The 23,097-nt window shown below is 42.7% G+C and overlaps 2 protein-coding genes across 4 annotated transcripts; both read left to right on the top strand.

Annotated features, from left to right (window-relative positions):
• The first annotated feature begins 778 nt into the window (after positions 1 to 778).
• Positions 779 to 9,330, top strand: THG1L (tRNA-histidine guanylyltransferase 1 like). Of its 3 annotated transcripts, XM_030212460.1 has the most exons (6): positions 779 to 1,040; positions 2,971 to 3,147; positions 4,382 to 4,551; positions 5,917 to 6,005; positions 6,800 to 6,907; positions 8,338 to 9,330. In XM_030212460.1, exons 1-6 carry the CDS (start codon positions 853 to 855, stop codon positions 8,491 to 8,493), a joined length of 888 nt encoding a protein of 295 aa, XP_030068320.1. In that variant the 5' UTR covers positions 779 to 852; the 3' UTR covers positions 8,494 to 9,330. The 3 variants fall into 3 exon arrangements, with proteins under 3 accessions (XP_030068320.1, XP_030068321.1, XP_030068322.1); XM_030212461.1 differs by lacking the exon at positions 779 to 1,040 and having other exon boundaries at positions 3,059 to 3,147; positions 4,386 to 4,551; XM_030212462.1 differs by lacking the exon at positions 779 to 1,040 and having other exon boundaries at positions 3,081 to 3,147; positions 4,477 to 4,551.
• Positions 9,331 to 14,878: 5,548 nt separating this feature from the next.
• Positions 14,879 to 22,274, top strand: LSM11 (LSM11, U7 small nuclear RNA associated). Its single transcript, XM_030211653.1, has 4 exons — positions 14,879 to 15,278; positions 17,626 to 17,765; positions 18,264 to 18,347; positions 21,150 to 22,274. Exons 1-4 carry the CDS (start codon positions 14,897 to 14,899, stop codon positions 21,522 to 21,524), a joined length of 981 nt encoding a protein of 326 aa, XP_030067513.1. The 5' UTR covers positions 14,879 to 14,896; the 3' UTR covers positions 21,525 to 22,274.
• Positions 22,275 to 23,097: the final 823 nt, after the last annotated feature.

Here is a 23,097-nt window from a genome sequence, read left to right on the forward strand (position 1 = left end):
TTATGTTTGTTAGCACACTATAAGCTTTAGCAAAAGAGCCCCTAAGTATTTATGGTTTTATTAACAACCTTTAAAAAAAATGCTGAATCAACTGGAAAGTATCAGATTTTTGCATCTGCCATATTCAACGTTTTTGTTTTTATTTTTTTTTTAATCTGCCAATTACCGCTGCGTGTTTTGGGCGCACACCAAAAATGGAATTACCACCCAGAGCATATGGTAGACAGGCAATAGTGCCAATTTGACAAGCACTGGATGAGCGTAGGTGCCTATGCACCTTAGTAAAGGAGCCCCTATATGATTTTTGTACTGTTGCATTGTTAAATAACCTCAATAAAGATGATTAAAAAAAAGAAAAGTAAAATGAATAAAGCAGAAAAGGGCAAACAATGCAAAATAAAATGAAACATTTTTCTGTGCACATTCTTAATTTTAATCGAATTTGAGAGAACACGGAGGAACCCCCCCCCCCCAAAACATAATTGCAAATCATAATACTATTCACAAAACTGTAAAATAAGTATCACCAAGAGTAATCTAAAAAGAAAACGGAGACAAACCCCCAAACCTTATTCTATGAAATTATCAGCTCAGTTAACCGACACGGTATATTACACTATTACAAAAGGGAGCTCGTATTGCTAGGTAAAATATTACAGCAAAGAATAAATAACCTCAATAAAGATGAAATTAAAAAAAGAAAAAAAAGGATTTTTTTTCACCAGTCCGGGGATTATGACGCCAATGGGCGTGGTGTAGGCGAGCCATAGAGCTACACCAGAGCATAGAGTTCCACACGGGGGCTAGAGAGGAACTCCTTGAAGAATACGTTATTCCGTTTCCGCTGTGCTGATGTTGTGTGGCTGCGGCCTGCTGCAGAAAACGATTTTGGTCCGCCGGTGGGTTGGCAGGGTTTCCGGAAATGCAGGCAGAGCCATGGCGAAGAGCAAGTTCGAGTATGTGAGACAGTTCGAGGCAGACGACACCTGTCTGCAGAACTGCTGGATCGTGGTGCGCCTGGACGGCCGCAACTTCCACAAGTAAGAGCCGCGCGGGGTGTGAGCCTGACAGTCACATGGTTCGCGGGACTACCAGTCCCAGCATGCTGTGTAGTAACGCGTGCCACCTGACCCGGACTTTAGTGATAGATAGTGTTACACTATTAGTGTACTTGTACTTCACGTGCCGGGAAAACTCCTGAGGGAAGGTGTGAAGCTCTTGTTTCTACAATGTAGCAGCCTTAGTTGGAGTCTACATTGGAATAACAAGTCAGATGCTAAAGAAGAGATTTAATTTACATAGACAACATATGAAAAATGCTAGTACCAATCAGGATGTCACGGGTTGCACTTTACAAAACCAGAACACTGTACCAGTGATTTCATGGTAAGAATCCTGAAAGGGAACTTTAAAACAATACAGGAATGGAAGACCTTTGAAGTCAGAATGATTAAATATTTTGACACCCACCAGACAGGCCTTAACAAAGATCTGAGTTTTCTAGCCCATTATAAACCATAAAATTGTACTGCTTTGTCATCCTCCTATCTCCATGCATATCTCCCTGCCCCTTATCCACCCTACTCTTCCTGTCTCTTACCTATCCACCCTCATCCTGTTAGACTGTCACTGAAATGCTTTGATGTTTCACTTATACTGTCACCTACCAACATTTGCTTATTTACGATCTGACGAAGAAGGGCAACCTTTGAAAGCTAATCAAGAAATGTATTATGTCCATTAAAAAAAGGTATCATCTTATTTTCTTTTCCATGTTTTATTTTGTTTTATTTCTAATGTGCAGTGAATCTACTGTCCTGGGCATTAATTGTCTTTGTGTATATCAAGCTGCATGCACTTGTGGTTTGTGGAGTCTGCAAACTAAAGCAACATCTGCTCAGATGCAAGCGATTAAAAACCAAAGGGACCCTTTTACAAAGGTGCGCTAGCATTTTTAGCGTGTGCTAAAAATAAGCATGTGCTAAATGCTAGAAATGCCTATATAGTCCTTTGGGTGTCTCTAGCATTTAGTGCTCGCTAATCATTAGCGTGCATTAAAAACAATAGCATGCCTTTGTAAAAGATCCCTCAAAGTGTTTTCCTGTGAGTTTCAGTGCTACCTGCTTTTACTGTCAGTAGGCTATCATGAGCCCTTCGTTCTCACCAAACTATTTATTTATTTCCCATAAAGGAAGACAAATGGAGTTAGTCCGGGTTTTACTTCCATTGCTTTTAATGGAAGTAAAACCTGGCCTGGCTCAATCTGGAGCCATATGGTAACCCTAAAGAAAACTCGGAACACAATAACCAAGGAACCCAAAATTCAATAATGTACAAATTGACCATCAATTGACTAGACCGGGACTTCATTTTCCAGTAATAGGAATTTTGTAAAGTGGAATGTTTTAAAAAGTTTACGGAACTTCATGTAATTGTGCTGACTTCTGTGATTTCAGCAAGGAGTTCCCCCATTTTGTACACTGAAATGTAAATCCCACCACAAGAACTGATTTGTAGACAATTTTCTTGCAACTTGGGAAGTAGAGTATTAAGTAGTCTCAAGCCCCATGGACATGTGTTGGGGAAGTTCAACAAGAGATTGCATATAGTTAAGGTCAATACTGTATAATAATTGAAAGATGGATACACAGTATTTGAAGGTAATTCCAGCTTTTATTGGGAGCCAGTGCAATTCAATCCTATAATAATTGGGCTACGGATTACTATAGCAAATATGTATGAAATAGATTTGAATGCAGCAGGCATCCAACATATATGCAGATTTATCTCATGCATATTTGTCTTTGAAGTGCCAAAAATCTTGCACCTGGAACAAGGTATCTTGGCAGCTTTTTATTTGTTTTAGTCTAAGCATCACAGCATGGATACAGTGAATCACTCTTTGTGTATATTGCTTCCTAGATTATTTTGCTGATTTGTATTTGAAAGGTAAATAATTTTACCCGATAGGTTTGCAGAACAGCATTACTTTACAAAACCAAACGATGATCGGGCTTTGCAGTTGATGAACAGATGTGCACAGTCTGTGATGCTGGAATTGGAAGATATTACTATTGCTTATGGACAGAGCGATGAATACAGCTTTGTTTTTAACAAGAAATCAAATTGGTTTAAGAGGAGAGCCAGGTAAGAGGGGAAGTGTGTTACGAAGTGAAATAAATTTTCACCTGTTTACAATCTCGTAAGCATTGTCTAATTATTTAGAGGTTGTGTCGTGGTTTCATCAACTGCATGCCATCCTTACACAGCTAGAACATGTATAAATTTGCTCTTTAAAGTCATATTTCATTGGGTATTTTTATCATGGGATTTCCAATAAAATATAATACCTCCAGTTATGGCTTGATTAGTCTCTTGGTGTTAGGCAAAGATAGATCACCCTACATTCATGCAAAGATAGATCACCCTACATTCATGCACTTGATATATCAGGCACATCACATAAGGAGATAAATAAAATGCAGTACACATACAAGAGGGAGTGAATAAATAAGGTTAATTTTTATGCCTGTCTTTATCTACTATTGTGACAGATCCCAGGCTCCAGGTTGCCATGGTGACCAGAAGTTTACTTTTGGTATCTGGGATTTTTAGGGCCCTTTTAAAAAAGTCTTGCAGCCACTTTTTCCTCCCTGTACTGTGCAGTTCTGTTGAGTTTGAGCCGCATGGTACAGGAACTCTTGCTCTGGTCTTGCAAAACTTGAGAACCCGAGACCAATTTGATTGTTTGTCTGAGCCATCTAATGCAAAAAACTCAGAGCTGTGCAGTTCAGGGAGGAGGAAGTCCTTGCTTCAGCAGCCACAGGTAGAAGCAGGGTGAGTAGCTCTGAGAGTTAGCTAGGGGAAGAAAGAAGGCTGACTGGCTTGGAGGGAGTAAGGGCTGGGGGAGTTATTGACTGGTTTGTGGGAAGAAAGGGTTGGAGGAGGGGTCACTTACTGGCTTTCATGGAATAATAGGGGCTGGAGGGGTGGTGCAGGGAGTAAGGGCTGGGGGAGTCACTGATTGGTTTGTAGGGAGTAAGGCCTGGGGGTGGTGGTGGCTTATTAAAGGAAGAAAAGAGCAAATATATAAATACTGATCTCTGATTCCTAGGGACACAAGGGCCTCATTATATGTCTGGGGAACGGCCATTGCATTTCAAAAAAAAGTTGCATGCTCGGTTACTGTTTGTGATGTTTCATGTATACCCACAGGAAGAATCATCCTGTGCGAAATAGAAGTTCAGAGGCGATATGTGAAGGGTAAAATGAATAGTACTGTGTATGCATGCCACTGAAGCTCAGCACAGTGTAACAAGGGGCAGTTGTTGCTGGTGTTGAAATATGTTAGTAATGTGATCTCTCTTTCTCTCTGGGGAAGTAAGTTCATGACTCATGTGGTGTCCCAGTTTGCCACCAGCTATGTCTTCTACTGGAAGGATTACTTCAGCGACCAACCACTTCTCTATCCACCAGGATTTGATGGAAGGGTGATATTATATCCAAGCAACCAGAATTTAAGGGATTACCTCAGCTGGAGACAGGCAGACTGTAAGCATCCCAGGAGAGCCTGTTCATATTATTTCAGCTTCATGGCTTTAACCAGCCTTTCTACTGCTCTTCTGCTCATGGTCACTCTCTCATTTTTCTCCTTGGTGTTCATCTGGTATTTGTTAGCTTCTCTTTAGAGAAATCTAAGCAGTGAAGCATGGTTAGTTTCAGTTTGCTGGGCTGCTAACTCATAGAAGCAAAGGTGGTGCTGGCCTAAGTCTACTGTTCTTTGATTTCCCTTAATTGTCTTTTATTTGCCTTCACTTAATTAAACAGAGTCCTGCTTCTAAATAATCAGAACGTGCTTTCAGGGCATTGCATTAGTGCTGGCAGACACTTGTTATCCAGAACAGAGCTTGTGAGTAGTGAGGTGACAGCAGGTGGTTTTTCCTAGGTAACCTTTGGTTACATGTTGTTACTTAGGAGCCCTTTTACTAAGCAGCGTTAATGGCCTAACGCAGGATGCCCTAAAGTATCCTGTGTTAGTTTTGCCATCTGCGTGCTCTAACTGCATGTTTCAAGGGGGCATGACAGGGTCGGTAAGTCGGTAGCACATTGATTATTTTAAATGGCCACACACTAATGCAAAAATTAGCATATGGCTATATACTCAAGAAACTGCATGTGTTAGAAATGGGCTTAGCATGCAGGAGAGTGTGCTAAGCCCTTTTGTTAGCACAGATTAGTAAAAGGACCCCTAAGCTACAAAATAGCTGACATGTTCTTGCCTGCAAAGGAAGTGGAACCTGTAAGAGATGATAAGAAATAAACACCTAGAATTGCAAAATTTTATAGAGAGGACAATTAGTTCTTTTGTTTATTTAACTTGTTTATTTTTTGTTAAAGAAAATAAGGTTGTTCTGGCAGGTGCTATTACCTGGACTAATGAAAAAAATGTATATACAATGCTTTTTATTGAAAAGAATGCAAGAATTCTATGAGTTAGCCTTAGTTAATTTTTAGTGTCATCTGAAGATATTGCCATTACCTTGATGATGTGGCAAATTTATTTGCTGTGAATAATTTTATATGATTTTATGTCTGTTTTTATTCATTTTAAATTTTCCTGTTTTATGTGTTTTAACATTTTTGTTTCTTTTTTGGTTAATTTTAAATTTGTTATAGGTTTATTCCATGGTATACTGCAGTGAGCAACCTGGATTTTTGTGATCTATAAAATAAAACTGAAATCTTATTTGATACTGTGCAACTCTTAGGGCCTATGCCTCCATGGTGACATGAAACATACAGTTTTTCTCTTTTTCACATTCATATGAGAGTAACATGCCAGCCACCTTCTTTCAACTTTGTTGTAGTGTTTCAGGGACAGATCAGAGGCTAAACTGCTACTTTCTCCCTTTCCAGGCCACATCAATAACCTTTACAACACTGTTTTCTGGGCACTGGCTCTTCAAGGAGGTCTCACGAAAGTGCAGGCACAAGAACGTCTCCGGGTAAGGGGGGTGTGCTTTTTCGATAGCAGAGAGAATGCTGTGTATCTGGAGACTCGGGTTTCTGAGTTTGCAGAGTTCTGCATAAGGAATCCAGTTTTGGACTAGTGGCCAAAAGAACAAGCAATTTGTCCCGCCCATCCTAGAAATACTGTATTCCCTCGTCCATTCAATAACATTCTGTGGCTTTTTCCTCCAGGAAGCCGTCCAACCCTTTTTTTGAAGTCCGCTAAGTTAACCGCCTTAACCACCTTTTTCCAGCAGCGAATTCCAGAGTTTAACTATGCGTTGAGTGAAGAAAAATTTCCTCCGATTCGTTTTAAATTTACCACACTGCAGCTTCATCGCATGCCCCCTTGTCCTAGTATTTTTGGAAAGCGTAAACAGACGTTCCACATCGACAACACCCACAACCCACCCATGGTAAAGCCCCTTTTGAGATCTGTGCATTAGAATTTACGTGCACTACTTTACAGACTATGCTTAGGAAGTTGCGCATGTAAATTCTAATTAGTGCTGATAGCTGCTTGTTATTGGCCAATTATCAGCACCAATTGGGTTGTTAATGGATTACATTTCGTATGCAATTTGGCCTTACTGCTAAATTTGCGCATGCAACTTCAGTCATCATATATAGAATCTGGACCATAGAGTTGTTACTTAACCTCTAGCTGTAAAATCATATTTTTATTTACAAAATCTGAAACCTGTACTGCTGCATTCGGTGGCTAAAAGCAGAAGCTTGTGGTATGGTGCCAAAGGGAAAGATGTTTTCACAGTTGTTTTCCTCTTTCTAGGGAACTCTGTCAGCGGACAAGAATGAGATTTTGTTTTCTGAATTCAATATTAATTACAATAATGAACCGTTAATGTACCGGAAGGGAACCGTCCTGGTATGGCAGAAGGTAAAGGCAGCTTAGGTAAAAATGTTTAAGTGGAGACTCCTGTTTTCTGTGAAATCTGTCTTAGAGGTGGTTTGCGGTACGCTACCCTGTGAAACATTCCACAAAACCCAGTCTGTGCGTGGTTCAGACTTACGTGAGTAACACAGTACACCAGTGTGACAGGAGTGTGGATTTGGTGCATCGAAGCTAGATTCCATGGCTGTGGCAGATTAAACAGCTAGTGGAATTGCATTTACTTGCAGCAATATTGATGCAGAGTGAACTTGTGACAACGTATTCAGTAAGAAGATATAGGAGGAAGCTGAAACAGGGCTTTATTTAGTATAAAGAGCTTTTCCACTTGCTACAGTTTGATGCAGCAAGTGACAAGCATCTCTATGGTGGATCAGCGAGAACAGGAACTGAACAAAAAGGAATTAACTGCAGTGTCATCTAGTGGCTGTACGGCAGATTGCATTTTTTTTTAATGCTGTGAAGGGTAATTCTATACTACTACTACTACTCAAGGCGTACGCACACACACATGCATTTAAGTACTGAGATAATTGGCACTTATGTGCATATGCACACTACAGACCATTCTATAAAATAGCGCATAACAAGTGGGCATACACATGGGTGGCACATGGGAGTAGCATGGGTGGGATTGATAGCCAGCGGCACTCAGAGTTTTGCTGACCGCCACCAACGTTATTTCCAGAAATTCATTGCTGGGCCATGTTTAGGCTCCGGCAGTGAATTTCCGGGTTTCCGAAGCCGGCTAAACTATAGCCGGTTAAGTGCGACATTCAACACTTAAGCGGCTATGGGTCAGTGTTTAAGGATAGAACTGACTTATGCGGTCCTATTTGGTGATCTTGGCCGGTTAAATGCTGAATATTGGCACATAACCAGCCAAGTGCTGACTCTGCCTTCAGAATGCTCCCAAAATAGCCAGTTTTGCTTTAGGCGCTAACTGGTCATTTTCAGCTTAAGTGCCACCAGAAATGAGTGGTTAATCCCGAACAAGCGATTTAACCGGCTAGGAGCTGTTTATGGCCAGTTAATCACTTTGAATATCGACCCCATAACCTTACATGCAGTTCAGGAAACTTTTAGGCATGAACATGTACGTCTGCCATTGATCTGGCAAAACTGTTTGCACCTAACTTTAGGTGTGTCGGTGGTAACTTTCACTGGTATTCTGTAACAGCATCTTATTGCACAGAAGCTGTTGTGAAATTGGCACTCAGTATTTGCGCACCTACCTTGAGGCATCCAGTTACTGAATTGCTCCTGTATGGTTGTGGTATATCTCAGCAGTTCTCAGTGTACGTGATGTGGTATGAGATGATTTGCAGTTGCTATCCTTACCCTTTACTCAGTCTCCTGTGTCCGTATCATCTGGAGAATTCACAGTCCACATACTAACCTGACAACTCATGTCTTAGGTGAATGAAATTGCAACAAAACAAATAAATTTGTCAGAAGGATCAGAGGATAAGGAAGTGAAGCGGACACGGAGCGAAGTCACGTTGCTGCACTGTGATATCATTGGACAGCAGTTCTGGAAGGAGCATCCAGAAATCCTTGCTGATGACAACTGATGTACCTGGGATTAGTGCTCGGAAGGTCAGCAGTGTTGTGCAATACCTAGGAAGAGTGGATATCCAACCACAAAACCCGAAGGACAAGAGAAACAGAGAGGACCAATAGGACAGTTTATAAGATGGTAGGAGAAACAGTGAGAAAGTCATCTCTGGGACAAGAGGGAGCAGAAGAGACTGTGATTTGGGGGGATAGGTTCCTGTACGGAAGAGGGAAAGCATTCTGAGTTTGATCACATTCCAGATATTTACACCCTCCAACATGCCTCTTGGTATGATTTAAGTGTATTTACCAAATATATATATATATTTTACTGTTTATGTTCTTCACAAAATGCTAATAAATTTTTTGCATTTTTCCATCTTGCACACTGCTATGGTCCCATCTCAGTTTAGAGCCTGGCAATGGAGTGGATGTCCTGGAGGGATAGTGGTAGAAATGTCAAAGGGGATCGCTAGAATTTCATGGAGTGAAATTGTCGCTTAATAGAAGAGCAGAGCCAGGGTTCTTTACAGGGTGAGAGTTTACGAGAAGGAGCAGCACCATTCCCTTAAGCTCAGGATTTGTTTGTAGACCCACAAAAGCAGACTTTCTATATGACCACAGATCTAAAAGTGACCTCCAAATGATGGGACAGGGACATCCACGGAGCATGAGATAGAGGAGTTCTTGCTCTCACAACTGAGCTGTATGCAAAAAGAAAACCAGAACAGCTTTGTATTTCCGTGATCTGGAAGGTACTTCAGGACAGTTCTGAGTTACGTAGGTTGAAAGAAGATCAGAGGTTCAGTGAAGCTATTTTCCTTATTTAATTTCTTATATACTGTCTGCAAGCCCAAAAGCTATTGAAAGTGCACATTTAGGTACACTTGGTATTTTTCTGTCCCCAGCGGACTTGCAGTCTAAGGCAGTGGGTCCCAAACCTGGCCCTGGAGGCACTCCAGCCAGTCAGGTTTTCAGGATATCCACAATGAATATTCATGACAGAGATTTGCATATAGTACAGGCAGTGCATGTAAGTCTCAATGAGTATTCATTGATATAAAACTGGGCTATATAATTCAACAATGATAAGAATGGTACAATACTATAAATACAAAATTCACTGTATATCACCAAAAACAACTTACTTTATCAAATAAACATAAAACAGTTGTAAAACCTTCTTGAACTGTTGGTTCCTGTTGCTACCACCTACCTATCTTGAATGAAACCTGACATAAAGTCTTGAAACATATCCTACAGTAAATTACCCAGTCCACATTGTACATAAATTCACACTTTAAGTGGTTGCCCCCACCCCCATTCCATCAAATAAACAGTGAAGATCGTAGCCATTGCTCACATGGTAAGTGGAGACTTGAAAATGTTAGCAAAGCCATTGGCTGCTTTGGAGTAAATCACCCCTGTTTCTTTAAACTCCAACCAGCACTTGCCAAGATTCATGTCTGTAATTTCACTAACAGATGTATATTGAGTCCAAAACTGTGCCTCAGAACAGGCCCTGTGTCTGGTTTCCAATACAGGGGTCGTAGCCACAGGACCACACAGATCATTCAACCATGCTGCTCAGTATCTGCTTTACAACCATCATGTGGTTCATTTGCATTCAAGCTACTGCTCAGGTTTCAACTTAAGCAGATCTCAACTATTTACAGAAAGGTAATTATTTAAAGCATTGCATATTTACCACATCTCAAAAAGGATATTGTGGAATTAGAAAAGGTACAGAGAAGGACGATGAAAATGTTAAAGGGGATGGGACGACTTCCCTATGAGGAAAGGCTAAAGCGGCTAGGGCTCTTCAGCTTGAAGCTGAGATATGATAGAGGTCTATAAAATAATGAGTGGAATGGAATGAGTGGATGTGAATTGCTTGTTTACTCCTTCCAAAAATACTAGGACTAGGGGGCACGCAATGAAGCTATTAAGTAGTAAATTTAAAACAAATCAGAGAAAATATTTCTTCACTCAAGGTGTAATGACATTCTGGAATTTGTTGCCAGAGAATGTGGTAAAAGCAGTTAGCTTAACAGGATATAATAATGGTTTGGAAAACTTCCTAAAAGAAAAGTCCATAAGCCATTCTTAAGATAGAGTTGCGGAAATCCATTGCTTATTTCTAGGATAAGTAGCATAGAATCTATTTTACTGTTTTGGGATTTTGCCAGATACTTGTATTTATGGAGATTATTACCATATATCCGTATAAATGCACCTAGAAATGTCAGTGTTCTGTGCATTTAAGTGCTTGGTTTATAGAATTGTCCTTTTATCTCAACATCATTCAATCTTTCTATTCAAAGATGTAAGGAAATCAGTCCCAACCCTGAGTTTGAGAACCATTGGCCTGTTGAAGGTCTTCTGTTTCTTTATGCCTACTACAAAATTTGAGACCCAGGAAAGCAGAGCTGGTGTAAGAATAGTGAGTGCCCTACATAAACCTTCAGCCTTACTGCCTCACCCCCACACACTCTGATAATTAAACTCAATAATCACATAAATATCCTATAAAATACTGGCTAAAATGTGTTGATGATTCTTTGAGTGTGTGGCTTACAGGTCCTATTTTGCTTTAGCTGCAGTTGTTCTTTGTTGCCTTAGGCCACCATTTAGTCTTGCTTAATGATTGGACCCAACGGCGAGTTTACACAGTAGGGTATACTTGTCAAAAAAACACAGAACCGGGTCATCTCAAGATTGATCAGGTTGGGTACTACCCTTAAATACCTTGTACGAGTTCAGACACTGAACGCAGTCAGGAGAAAAGACAAATAATGCCAAACCGCACTGGAAGGAGGCGGTGCTCTGGAGAAGTCCATGTCCGTGAGGCAGGCATATAAGCATGGAGGATTAATGCTGGAGGTGGTACTGCAGGCAGGGGGCAGAGCTCCAGGTAAGGAACAACCAAGGAGGTGAGATTGAGAACAGGAGACGGTACGAGGCTGTCTAGCCCATTATATGTGTTGGAAGCCAGTAGCGCTATAGAAATGTCAAGTAGTAGTAGTAGGCGGAGATGGCCACTACAGTGGTTGACCCAAAACTACGCTATTCAAAACAATAGTAAAAGATTATTAGAAATAAGGGACTGCCTACGTATGGTCCATTTGTAAAAAGTCAAAAGCTGTTCCAGTTGGATAGGCAGTGCCTTAAAAGGTGGAGGACAAAATATTATATAAAACTTTTGACAGCTTTTTAATTTATTTTAAAGCTTCCCATACGTAGATATAAATATCATGAAATCAAAACTGAATATCACTAAAACAGCTTAAAAATTATTGTAACGGGTGGAAATAGCACTAAGGCTGTATTTTGTGCTCTTTTTTCTACACTGTTCTATTACAATACAGTAATATAGTAACATAGTAGATGACGGCAGAAAAAGACCTGCACGGTCCATCCAGTCTGCCCAACAAGATAACTCATATGTGCTACTTTTTGTGTATACCCTACTTTGATTTGTACCTGTGCTCTTCAGGGCACAGACCATATAAGTCTGCCCAGCACTATCCCTGCCTCCCACCACCGGCTCTGCCACCCGATCTCGACTAAGCTCCTGAGGATCCATTCCTTCTGCACAGGATTCCTTTATGCGTATCCCACGCATATTTGAATTCCGTTATCGTTTTCATTTCCACCACCTCCCGTGGGAGGGCATTCCAAGCATCCACTACTCTCTCTGTGAAAAAATACTTCCTGACATTTTTCTTGAGTCTGCCCCCCTTCAATCTCATTTCATGTCCTCTCGTTCTACCGCCTTCGCCTCTCCGGAAAAGGTTTCTTTTGCGGATTAATACCTTTCAAATATTTGAACGTCTGTATCATATCACCCCTGTTTCTCCTTTCCTCCAGAGTATACATGTTTAGTTCAGCAAGTCTCTCATACGTCTTGTAACGCAAATCCCATACCATTCTCGTAGCTTTTCTTTGCACCGCTTCAATTCTTTTTACATCCTTAGCAAGATATGGCCTCCAGAACTGAACACAATACTCCAGGTGGGGCCTCACCAACGACTTATACAGGGGCATCAACACCCCCTTTCTTCTGCTGGTCACACCTCTCTCTATACAGCCTAACAACCTTCTAGCTATGGTCACCGCCTTGTCCCACTGTTTCGTCGCCTTCAAATCTTCAGATACTATCACCCCAAGATCCCTCTCCCCGTCCGTACCTATCAGACTCTCCCCGCCTAACACATACGTCTCCCGTGGATTTCTATTCCCTAAGTGCATCACTTTGCATTTCTTCGCATTGAATTTTAATTGCCAAACCTTAGACCATTCTTCTAGCTTCCTCAGATCCTTCTTCATGTTTTCCACTCCCTCCCGGGTGTCCACTCTGTTACAGATCTTAGTATCATCCGCAAATAGGCAAACTTTACCTTATATCTCTTCGGCAATGTCACTCACAAATATATTGAACAGAATCGGCCCCAGCACCGATCCCTGAGGCACTCCACTGCTCACCTTTCCCTTCTCCGAGTGAATTCATTCACCACCACCCTCTGGCGACTGTCCGTCAACCAGTTCCTAATCCAGTTCACCACTTTGGGTCCTATCTTCAGCCTGTCCAGTTTACTTAAGAGCCTCCTGTGGGGAACCGTGTCAAAAGTTTTGCTGAAATCTAAGTAGATTACGTCCATAGCTCGTCCCTGATTCAATTCTCCTGTCACCCAATCAAAGAACTCAATGAGATTCGTTTGGCACGATTTCCCTTTGGTAAAACCAAGTTGTCTCGGATCTTGCAACTTATTGGCTTCCAGGAAATTCACTATCCTTTCCTTCAGCATCGCTTCCATTACTTTTCCAGTAATCGAAGTGACCAAATTTCAGTGAGGATATCCTGTTTACTGATGGCTTCATCTTAACTGTTGTAATTTGCCTTGGGAAGTCTGGTGTCTGGTGATTGGAAGTAAAATAACTCTCTGGTCATTGGGGCACATGGAATCTTCATAAGTCAAAATAATAAAAATATTTTCTTTCATGCAGATCTCTCATTTGTTTAAACATAACTGAGCTACAAGCCTCTAAGGCGGTTTTCTTATATTTTGTCCTTGTAATGACATATACTGTGCCAAAACTGGAAATACAGTGAGACAGAAATAATAGAATTCAATAATATCCAAAACTTATTAACATAATTGTGTTTGCATTTGGGTAATAACTGAGAAAATGCTGTTGAAAACTGACAAAGAAGAAATAGATATCTCTGAACTGGAAAATGTTGGCACATTTAGACTGATTCTGGATTTCTGCATGAAGATAATGCTGCCCTCATTATTTAATATCTTTGTTTTAAATAGTAGTAATAATAAGTGCATTTTTATAATATACCACTGCATTCCACAAAAACAAAAGGAGCAAGTTTCCGCAAACCATCTTTCTCTTTTGATCTAGGCACAGGAGAAAAAAAAAAGATTAAAGATTTTAAGTGCTCCCAGGTTTCAACTTAATTCATGTTTAACGTGGGTTATAAATGTCATAAATAAGCAGGGCTTTTTTTTTTTTTTTTGAGGGGGTACTGAGTACCAGCAGCTTTTCCATTGTCTGCTAAAATTGACCCATGGAGGTCTCCAAGTGTTAATGAAAGAGCTCATGCTTAGGGTTACCATATGGCTCCAGAAAAAGGAGGACGGATGGCTCAATCCGTCCTCCTTTTTCTGGAGCCATATGGTAACCCTACTCATGCTCAACACACCAATTCTACCTTGTCATCGATTTTGTGACTGGTTGCAGGGGTCCTGGCTATTGTAGGGTGGGTCGGGTCCCTCAGTGATCACTCCCACCTCTGAAGGGTGGCCTGCCATTTGAGTACAGGCACCTTTTTCGCTAGAAAATATGCACTGTAAATAAGTAAATAGATAAATAGAAACTGTGAATGTTGAGCACCTGATTCTCATAACATAATGTCTGTTTCAGTGGCCCTTTACCAAGAGAAAAAAAAATTCTGCACTACTATAACATTCTAGGGTGTCCCTATAATAACCAGCCCCTCCAAATGACACACTGAATACGATTTATAAAAATAAGTATTCTGTCTATGAAAAGTTATTGCGTTATTATACTTCCTCGGTGTACAGCCGTAGGCTGCACAAATTGGAATGCCTGAAAACATAAGTGAGATTAAATAAAAATGCTACCAACAATAAATAACGACAACATGGAAGCAGCAGCTCACAGATTTGTTTGCTTTGCGTGTACGCACGCAGAACGACGGCTGCGCGAAGAAAGGGAAACGACTGTCACTGACCTAAGTGGCTTCAACGTTTTACGTCATGCCTCAGCCAAACCTCCTTGGGAGCAGCAGAGCGGCTGCAGCTCTCTGCTCCCGCCCGGCGGCCGGAGGTAGTTCTGCAGGCGCTCGCTCTTTCCCATCGGCCCCAGGCTGCGGGTCTTTCAAACATGGAGGAGGAGGAGAGGCAGCAGCCGGATACAAGGAGAGATCGTTCCGATACTGCAGTCGCCGATGGGCGCCTGGACGTCAGCTCGGAGTTCTTCGACCCCCTTCTGGCTCTGTACTCTCCCTGCACCCCGATCCCTTTCCCCAATGTGCGTTGCTTCAATAACTTGGCCGAATATGAGAGCTTTATGCAACGCGGGGGGTCCCGATCTCGATCCCGGGGGGTCCCCAAGCAGCGCAAGCAGCGAGGACCCCCACCCCCGGACCCTGCCAGGATCGAGAGGCTGAAGCGGCTCATCGTGACCAAGGAAGGGGAGGAAGAGGGAGCCCCCAGGGGGGTCCGGAAGAAGAGGCGCCCCAAGAACGTGCTCACTCGAATGCCTCGTGAGTGGCAGGTTCTCTAACCCCTCTCCTAGAGAGCAGGATACTGGTTCAAATTCCTCCTCCAGTCCCAAGTCCTCCTCCGTACAAGGTGGGCTGGGGAATTGACCCTGCACAACTGCTGGAGCCATTAAACAGGAGCTCTTTATTTGTCTTTCTCCAGTCACAGTGCTGCTTTTTTTCATCCTGTCATGCCACGGTAGCAGAAGTAGCAGAGGCAGTTGTGGAGGTCACGGCCCGAGTTTTTTTTCCTGCTTTAACTTAAAATATTTCCCCTGAAGGCTATCCCTTTCTCTGGGTACAATGAGCACCTTGCTTGACACGTTAAAGCAGGCGGTCCTGAGTGGCTTTCTTGCATCCCAGTCTCAGAAAGAAACAAATAAGATGTAGGTGACATTGGATCAATTTGATACATTTGTGACTACCTTTTGCCTGACTCCTTTTATTAGGTAGCACTGCATCCCCATCCCAATCTGTCTGCTGGTTGGGGCAGCATCATTCCTAGCCAGGGCCAGTGTTAGAGGGAGGCAACCAGAGCAACTAGCCTCCTGGACCTCCCATGCCACAGGAAGAAGAGCCTGAAGGTGGGCTTCAAGGCCCTTCCTGCCTACCAATCCTGCTCCCTAGCATACTTCTGTTATTCTGTACTTACCTACTGAAGGAGCACAGCTTGCTAAAGCTGGTCTCCTATGCATTGTGTTAGTTTAATAAAAAGTTATCATAGTTTATTTGTTAAGCTCACACTGACAATCTCCATGGTAAAGTTGCTGCAAGTCTCGTACGACAAATCATAGACATTGTTAGGAGCCTATAACATGAGAGGTCTGAAGGACCTTCAGCCTGGAGCTGACTCAGTCTAGTTTCTGTCTATAGGTGTAACATGATTTTTCATGGATTGCGCCTTCAGAAGGATGCATAATGCCAACTTAACATAATGAAAAGGGCGAAACAGTCAATATGATACTTCATAGTGCTTGCTGAAGTTCTGTTGCTCAATAGTTTTCAATATGGGGGGACCCAAAAAGAGACACTTTAAATCACAGGGAGCAAATCTCTAAATATTAGCAAGGGAAAAGGAGGAAGGGGGGGGGGGGGAAGCACTGCCAAGCTTTAATGGAGGACATAGTATGTTAGCAAGCATACGTCCTTAACTCAAGATACAGTTGCTCCAGTGCACCTCAGTAACAACCATAGCATCAACATGCACACTTGTTAGCTAGAAATATCGGAAGCTGCTTTGGGTCAATCTAACAATATTTACAAAAAAAACCCCGTGAGCTAAAGTCTAGTCAAAGGCCAGACCTTGAGAGCATTTGCCAATAGTATAGCTTTAGATGTTCTGGCTGGCTGAAAGCTTACAAGAACCCCCATTGCATCAGAATTGTCCACAGAGACAGATCTTAAATCACTCTCAGCTACCAACACCCCCCCCCCCCCCCCCCACACACACACACACACCACCACCACCTCCACCTCCACACACAATATAAAATGCTCAGGAGAAAGATAATATAGCTTCTTTAGGGACTCATAGTACTTCCAATACCACTTCCATCATTGATTTGATATACTGCCTTTCCGTGTTGCAACCAAAGCAGTAACTTTCTCTGTCCCCAGTGGGCTCACAATCTTAAGTTTTTGTACCTGGGCAAATGGAAGATTAAGTGACTTGCCCAGTGTCACATGGAGCTGCAGTAGGAATCAAACACAGTTGCCCAGATGCTCAGCCCACTGCACTAAACCATTAGACTATTCCAAGAAGACTTGGGGAAGTTAAAAAAAAGTAAAATGCAAAGGTGTGCTTATCCAGGCCCTACATTTTCTGATATATCATCATCTTATGTTGAACCAGGGTATCATACGACCACCACAGTTTCAGTAGGCCCAACCTTCCCCCTTGTACCTCCAGGGACTTTCCCTGCATGTTAACTATGGATTATAGCAATTAGTCCCCTTCCAAAATGTCTTAGAGCAATCAGGAAGGATTGACAAACTGCTATAGTGTTTCCACAGTCCATTAACCCCATTGGTGTTCTTAACTGTTTTCCCCCAGAAGCACTTACAGGTGGTCCTCATTTTTCTGTAGTTCTTGCATGAAGTTATCCAGTGTCAGCTGGGTCTAGCTAGGATTAATGGCGAAAGTTCCCTAAGGACTGTAGATTAGGACACTCAATAGCAGCTTCACACAGGGTGCTGGTTCTGTGGTTTGCTTTAGATGTTAACAACTCCCTCCTGCCTCAGGTCTGTGCTTGTTCTGATGTGTGCCAGGTTGGTTTCAGCACAGACAGTGTCCTGCATTCCTGTGTGGCTACCACAGCTTACCTCATTGGTGTTTCATTTTTGTGTCTAGTGCATAAGAGCAGCCCGTTGGGAGAGTTGTACCGCTGTGTCCGAGACCGGATCAAGATCAATGTGCACATCCGCACCTTCAAGGGACTGCGTGGCGTCTGTGCGGGGTTCTTGGTGGCCTTCGACAAGTTCTGGAACATGGTAAATTATAGAGCAGTTTTTTTTAACACTTCCTGTGCTGAGGCTGTGACAAGGTTGCTGGGGGCACTGAATACATGGCAGCATTTCATTGGGGCCTGGGAAAAGTAGCAATCACTTTCTGAACATTTCTCAGACCGCTTTCTTATTTGGAGAAGGGAGAAGTACTCTGATTTATCATTTTGATATTCTCTTAATAGTGTAAGAGAAAGAATTAATGTTTATGCACAGCCTTCCATACAAGTAGGAAGACAGCACACCCTAGACAGCTACTGTATGTGATGTTTCCTTTAGCTGAAATGGCCCTGCAGCTCAGGACAACTTCATGTATCCTGAGTTGCTGCATCTGTATAAGCTGAGGCCTAGAGAGAAAGGGAGGCGACAGTGCGTGTGGCAAGGCTGAGACCTAGGACTCCTGCTGTAACCTTGGGATATAGTTAGGGACAGAGGTCAGAGCACATTGAGGTGATGCTAAAGGTTCTCCTCTTGTTTTCCATCTAGGCCCTGACAGATGTGGATGAGACGTACAGGAAGCCTATCTTGGGCAAAGCCTTCTTCCATGAGCGGCAGCTGACTCTTACCAGGGTAAGCACATTGCAGAGCCGTTTCTGGCATTTGTTTAGGGTAGGGATTTGGGATCTGACTAGAGAACGACAGATCCCATGGGGATGGGGACAAACTTTGTCTCCATGTCATTTTCTACTTTGAAGCCTGTTAATGAACTGGATGGTTATTTAGGTTTGAGTGATGCAGACAACGATATTTTGATTTTTCAAAAAAACAAGCAAACATGCTGGCCACAACTAGCAAACTTTGCATGGGGGATCCTATACATCCTGCTAAGAAGCCATCTTCTATGGCAGGAAGGACTGTGGAAGACAGGAGAGCTAGACTGAATCCTGAGATTGTTGATGAATTCTTATTCATCCACAGATTTAAAAATCATGAAAGTTCTTCATAGGGCATATTTCTCCCCTGTAGGGCATACAGAACGGGTTGTATTTTGTACCTCTTGACATTTTAACAGGGTGGATTAGGATTCCTTGAGATAGTAGAAATCAGCTATTGTTGGGGTTGGAAGGGTAGAAGGTGGTGGTGAGGAGGGTTATTATAGCTGCTTACTGTTATTATTGTTTTCTATTTGTAATCTATACACAACAGTTGCACAGCCTATTGTTCCCTTTTATACTTTAATAAAAAGATTTAAATATAAAATCATAATTGTTCGAGGCTTCTGCAGAAGTGCAGATGAGGACAGAGCCCATGGGGACAGGGCGGGGATGGAGACAGAACCGACGGGGGACAAACTTTGTCCCCGTGTCATTCTCTAGATCTAACTAATTTATCCTGTGTGCTGCTAAGCAGGAGGTTCAGGGTTTATTTTCAGCTTGGGCTGCTCTGCTTTGGATTGGCTCACAAACATCTAAGAGGAACAGAGAAGGTGCTTGGATATTTGTTTATGGTGACACCTGCCGGCTGTCTCCATGGAACCTGCACCATCTTCAGCTATAAACATTTAAGGGTACTGTCCCAGATTTGTAGGCGTACAAAGAATGTGGGGCCTGCTTGGGTGCAGGATATGCAAAGCACCCTGCCTGATCTAAAACATTTGTTCCATTGGAGCAGTGCTGATTGTGTTGTTTCATGGTAAAGTAACAGAGTTCTGAGTCCTCTTGTTACATGAAACAGATACAGTAGGCTTTCCCACTCATGGCAGGCTCAATGCGGCTTACATATTGTATACAGGTACTTAGTTGTACCTGGGGCAATGGAGGGTTAAGCAACTTGCCCAGAGTCACAAGGAGCTGCCTGTGCCTGAAGTGGGAATCGAACTCAGTTCCCCAGGACCAAAGTCCACCACCCTAACCTCTGGTGGGGAGGAGGATGAAATATTTCTCCTAGGCCCTCCAGTGAAATGTACTTTTCTTGAACTTCAGTTCAACAATCAAATGCAGACACAACACGCTGGCTGTGGTGTTCAGAAAAACAAACCTCCTATTAGAGGTGGCCTCAGGTAATCCTGTACAGCAGACAGAAAGCTTATTTAGAGGTCTGCTTGTCTGCATTAAAGAGAAGATAATTCAATAGCGGGGACTAGGTCTGATCTCTTCCCATCCTAGCTATCAGCCTGGCTTTGTAGGCCTACATTTTTGTTACAGCATCAGACCAGTGGTTTTCAAGCTGTGGGTTAGGACCCTAAGTGGGGTCATATTATCTGTGGAGGTGGTCAGAGAGATAGCTGTTCCTCCTCTCTGGATCTCCACTGTGACCTCTGGGGAGCAGTGGCAGTTGGCATGGGGCCTGTGAGGCAGTTAATATTCACATTCCCTGCCTCTTCCTCCTGTTAAACTGGAATCCCAGGCAGAGTCCTGAGGTCTCTTGAGTGTGCATGGAGACACAGGGACCTCTGCTGACTACCTGAGATACTGCTGCTGCCCTTCATACTTTGGATTTTTTTTTTGGGGGGGGGGGGGTGGGAGGGGGGAGAGGAAGTAGATAATTACAGTTCTCGGGAGATTCTGCCACATCCAGTCTTCTTCCTCTGTTCCAGCAGTTACAGGTCCTTTCTCTCCACTCACAAGGGATAGATATTTAGGTTATATTAGGGTTGTGCAGGTAGAACCTTTTTTTTTTTTTTTAGTGCATACTGAAACATGGCAGCAAGTTTCATCCAGAGCAGATTAATCATACACACCAAACTGCGTAGTCCTCATATTTCTGTAATATGGCTGTACAGTGGTCTGATTTTATATTCTGTGTTATGTTTTGTTTAAACTGCACTGACCGAATATTTAGGTATTGTAGTATATAGCCCCAACTTCTTGCTCCCCCACCCCCCCTGCCAAGGCAGCTTTTGGGATTCAAATGGAGCAGGGGAGATCGAAAGTGGTACCGTGGATGAGGTCTGAGAGGTCGCACTGTGTCTGGAGGGAGACTGGTACAGAACACAACTGTGCTGTTTTCTTAAGATAATTATACTCTGGGTATTTTTTCACAGTGGGATTCAAGATGGGCTACATGAATCCTGTAGAAGGTGGTTAATAAAGTTTTATTTCAACTCTAACCCAATATCATCATTAGCATGACTAATTCACAAATATTTCTATTTACTTAAAGCAACTACTGTAAAGATCTCTAATGCATGAATCTTTCACATTATTTAACGCTGAGTGACAAACCTTTCCATCCTCAGTTGTTCAGGAGGTTAATTTCATTCTTTTAACGCCCTTCGAAGTACAATACCAGGTCTACAGTTTTTTACATGTGATATCTCCAGCCTTCGCCTAACTTGGGCCATGACTGGCAGGTTTCCATTTTCCCGGGCTGAGAAAGGAGGAGAAGGTGTATGAAAGTTACAGGTCCTTTCTTTCGTTTCTATTTCTGTAGCTCTTCGATCGTCTCAGAGTTCAGGAATCCTGTCCAGATGCAGGAGATGAATCCCAGGCATCCTTGCCACAGCCAGCAGCAGAGAAAGAAGTGAAACTTCCTGTACCTCAAACAGAGCCCCACTGTGAGAGGACCACAAGTGAGGACAAAACACAGAAACAATCGGGCAGAGAAAGCAAGATGCCACACCTTGAACACGAGGGAACTAAACCCAGAGTTACAGCAGGTCCAGAGCTGAGGCCCAGTGAAAGCAGCTCCGGCCCTGGAGGAAAAGATAAGAAACCCAGAACAGATTATCAGCAGGTGTTCACAAGGCACCTGAAGCAGGTGTTTATACGAGGGGAGAACGTCTTGTTGGTGCATATAGCACAGTAAACAGCTCAAGAGCGTAAAGAGCGGCTGCCGCTGTGCTTGTGACTGGAAGGATCCAAGACCTCCCACAATAACAGAAGCAAAGAGTCTTCACTACTGCAAAATTTAAAAGGGTGATTAAAACTCTGAGGCAGGGAAGTGGGAGGATAAAATGGGCCAGTGACTGGAAGAAAGCAGGGTGCCTTCAGCGTAAAGTGAGGACTGCAGAGTGAGGCATAAAATGAAACATGGGAAAAGTTCTCTGTCCAGAAAGAGAAAAAAATGCAGATCCTAAGAGACATAGCTGATCAGAAAGAAAATGCATTTGAGATTGCTAGTTTTACAGCTACTGATAATAGGACGCCACCCCGCAATTCCAGATGTCTGTCTGCAGCAGTGCTGGAATGCCACCCTGCCAGCTCAGAGTGGCTTTCTCAGAAAGATTGTGCTGGTGCATTCTCAGTGGCACAGGGCCTCTTGTACCAGAAGGCTGAGTTAGACGCCAGCCACACACGGCACGTCTCCCTGGCTCTGTTTTCTCTGCCCTTTTAATTTCAGGGACTGAGGTGTGTGTGTGTGTGGGGGGGGGGGGGGGGGTTACCCACTTTAGTCTCTGGCCTACCTCAAGAACCGGACTATTCCAAAAATCACGGCAGTAATTTCTGAATGGTGATAGAATGTGTGAAGCACTTAGAGATGCTCATCTTCTGTATTCTTTTCATTCTTCTGGATCTCTGTGTGAAAAAAGTAATAAAAATGGAATATCTTATTGCAGCTCTATAAAATTGATGCGCAGTGTTGCAGGGATGTTACAGTAAGCAGATCTGAGGATGTTGTATATTTGCAAACGCTAGATTCATGTTTAGACAGTATTTCCCTTTAACGTTTGACCAAGCATGCACACCCGCCCCTCATCTCCAGCTGGGGTTGTCGGGGAGCTGTCTGCTAGTCTTGTGCTAAGGTACAGCTAGTGGTGTGCCCTGCTGGTTGAATTTCAGGACTAATGAGCTTTTGCACACTTGAGCATTACTTTGCCCAAAAAGTCTTAAGAGTTGTTGGCAGGAATGCAAATCCAAAAATTCAAAACCAGGGCTGGATGGCGGATCTGCGTCCAAGGACCCAGATTTGCCCATTTGCAGATTCATCTCCATGAGCTGGGTTTTTTCCATTAATGCTTCTCATCCATTGCTAGTTACTGATTTGATTTACAGTCTTGTGTCTTACCACTAGATGGCAGTAGCTTGCAGAGCAATCAGTACTTCGGGGGGACGTTTTTTAAAATAGATTATCATATACTTCTTCAAATATCACATAAAAACCTCTGGTCTTGAAGTACAATGAAAAGAGGACATATTCACCTCTACACATAAGTTCAAAGGAACATTCCTTACAAATAATCACTTCAAATTGGATGAATACAAGTAAGGAGTCAGGCATTCTGAAAAGGTGCATAAGTAGGGCAGTTGTTGAACAAATTGGTGTCTTTAGCAAAGGTTGTTATTGGCACACCCTACCCATTTAGGTTTGTGTCCTCACAGACTGACCAAAAAGGGCAGTGGGATGCCCTCTGCTTTGCTGCTTGTCCTGCCTTTACAAT

Source organism: Microcaecilia unicolor, chromosome 8 (genome assembly GCF_901765095.1).
Source record: "Microcaecilia unicolor chromosome 8, aMicUni1.1, whole genome shotgun sequence".
Classification (NCBI taxonomy): domain Eukaryota; kingdom Metazoa; phylum Chordata; class Amphibia; order Gymnophiona; family Siphonopidae; genus Microcaecilia; species Microcaecilia unicolor.

Coding starts and splice junctions, on each gene's coding strand:
- THG1L (XM_030212460.1), top strand. CDS start 853: ATGTTGTGTGGCTGCGGCCTGCTGCAGAAAACGATTTTGGTCCGCCGG. Junction 3,148..4,381: donor TGGTTTAAGAGGAGAGCCAG/GTAAGAGGGGAA, acceptor TCTCTGGGGAAG/TAAGTTCATGACTCATGTGG. Junction 4,552..5,916: donor CAGCTGGAGACAGGCAGACT/GTAAGCATCCCA, acceptor CTCCCTTTCCAG/GCCACATCAATAACCTTTAC.
- LSM11 (XM_030211653.1), top strand. CDS start 14,897: ATGGAGGAGGAGGAGAGGCAGCAGCCGGATACAAGGAGAGATCGTTCC. Junction 17,766..18,263: donor TCGACAAGTTCTGGAACATG/GTAAATTATAGA, acceptor TTTTCCATCTAG/GCCCTGACAGATGTGGATGA. Junction 18,348..21,149: donor GGCAGCTGACTCTTACCAGG/GTAAGCACATTG, acceptor CTATTTCTGTAG/CTCTTCGATCGTCTCAGAGT.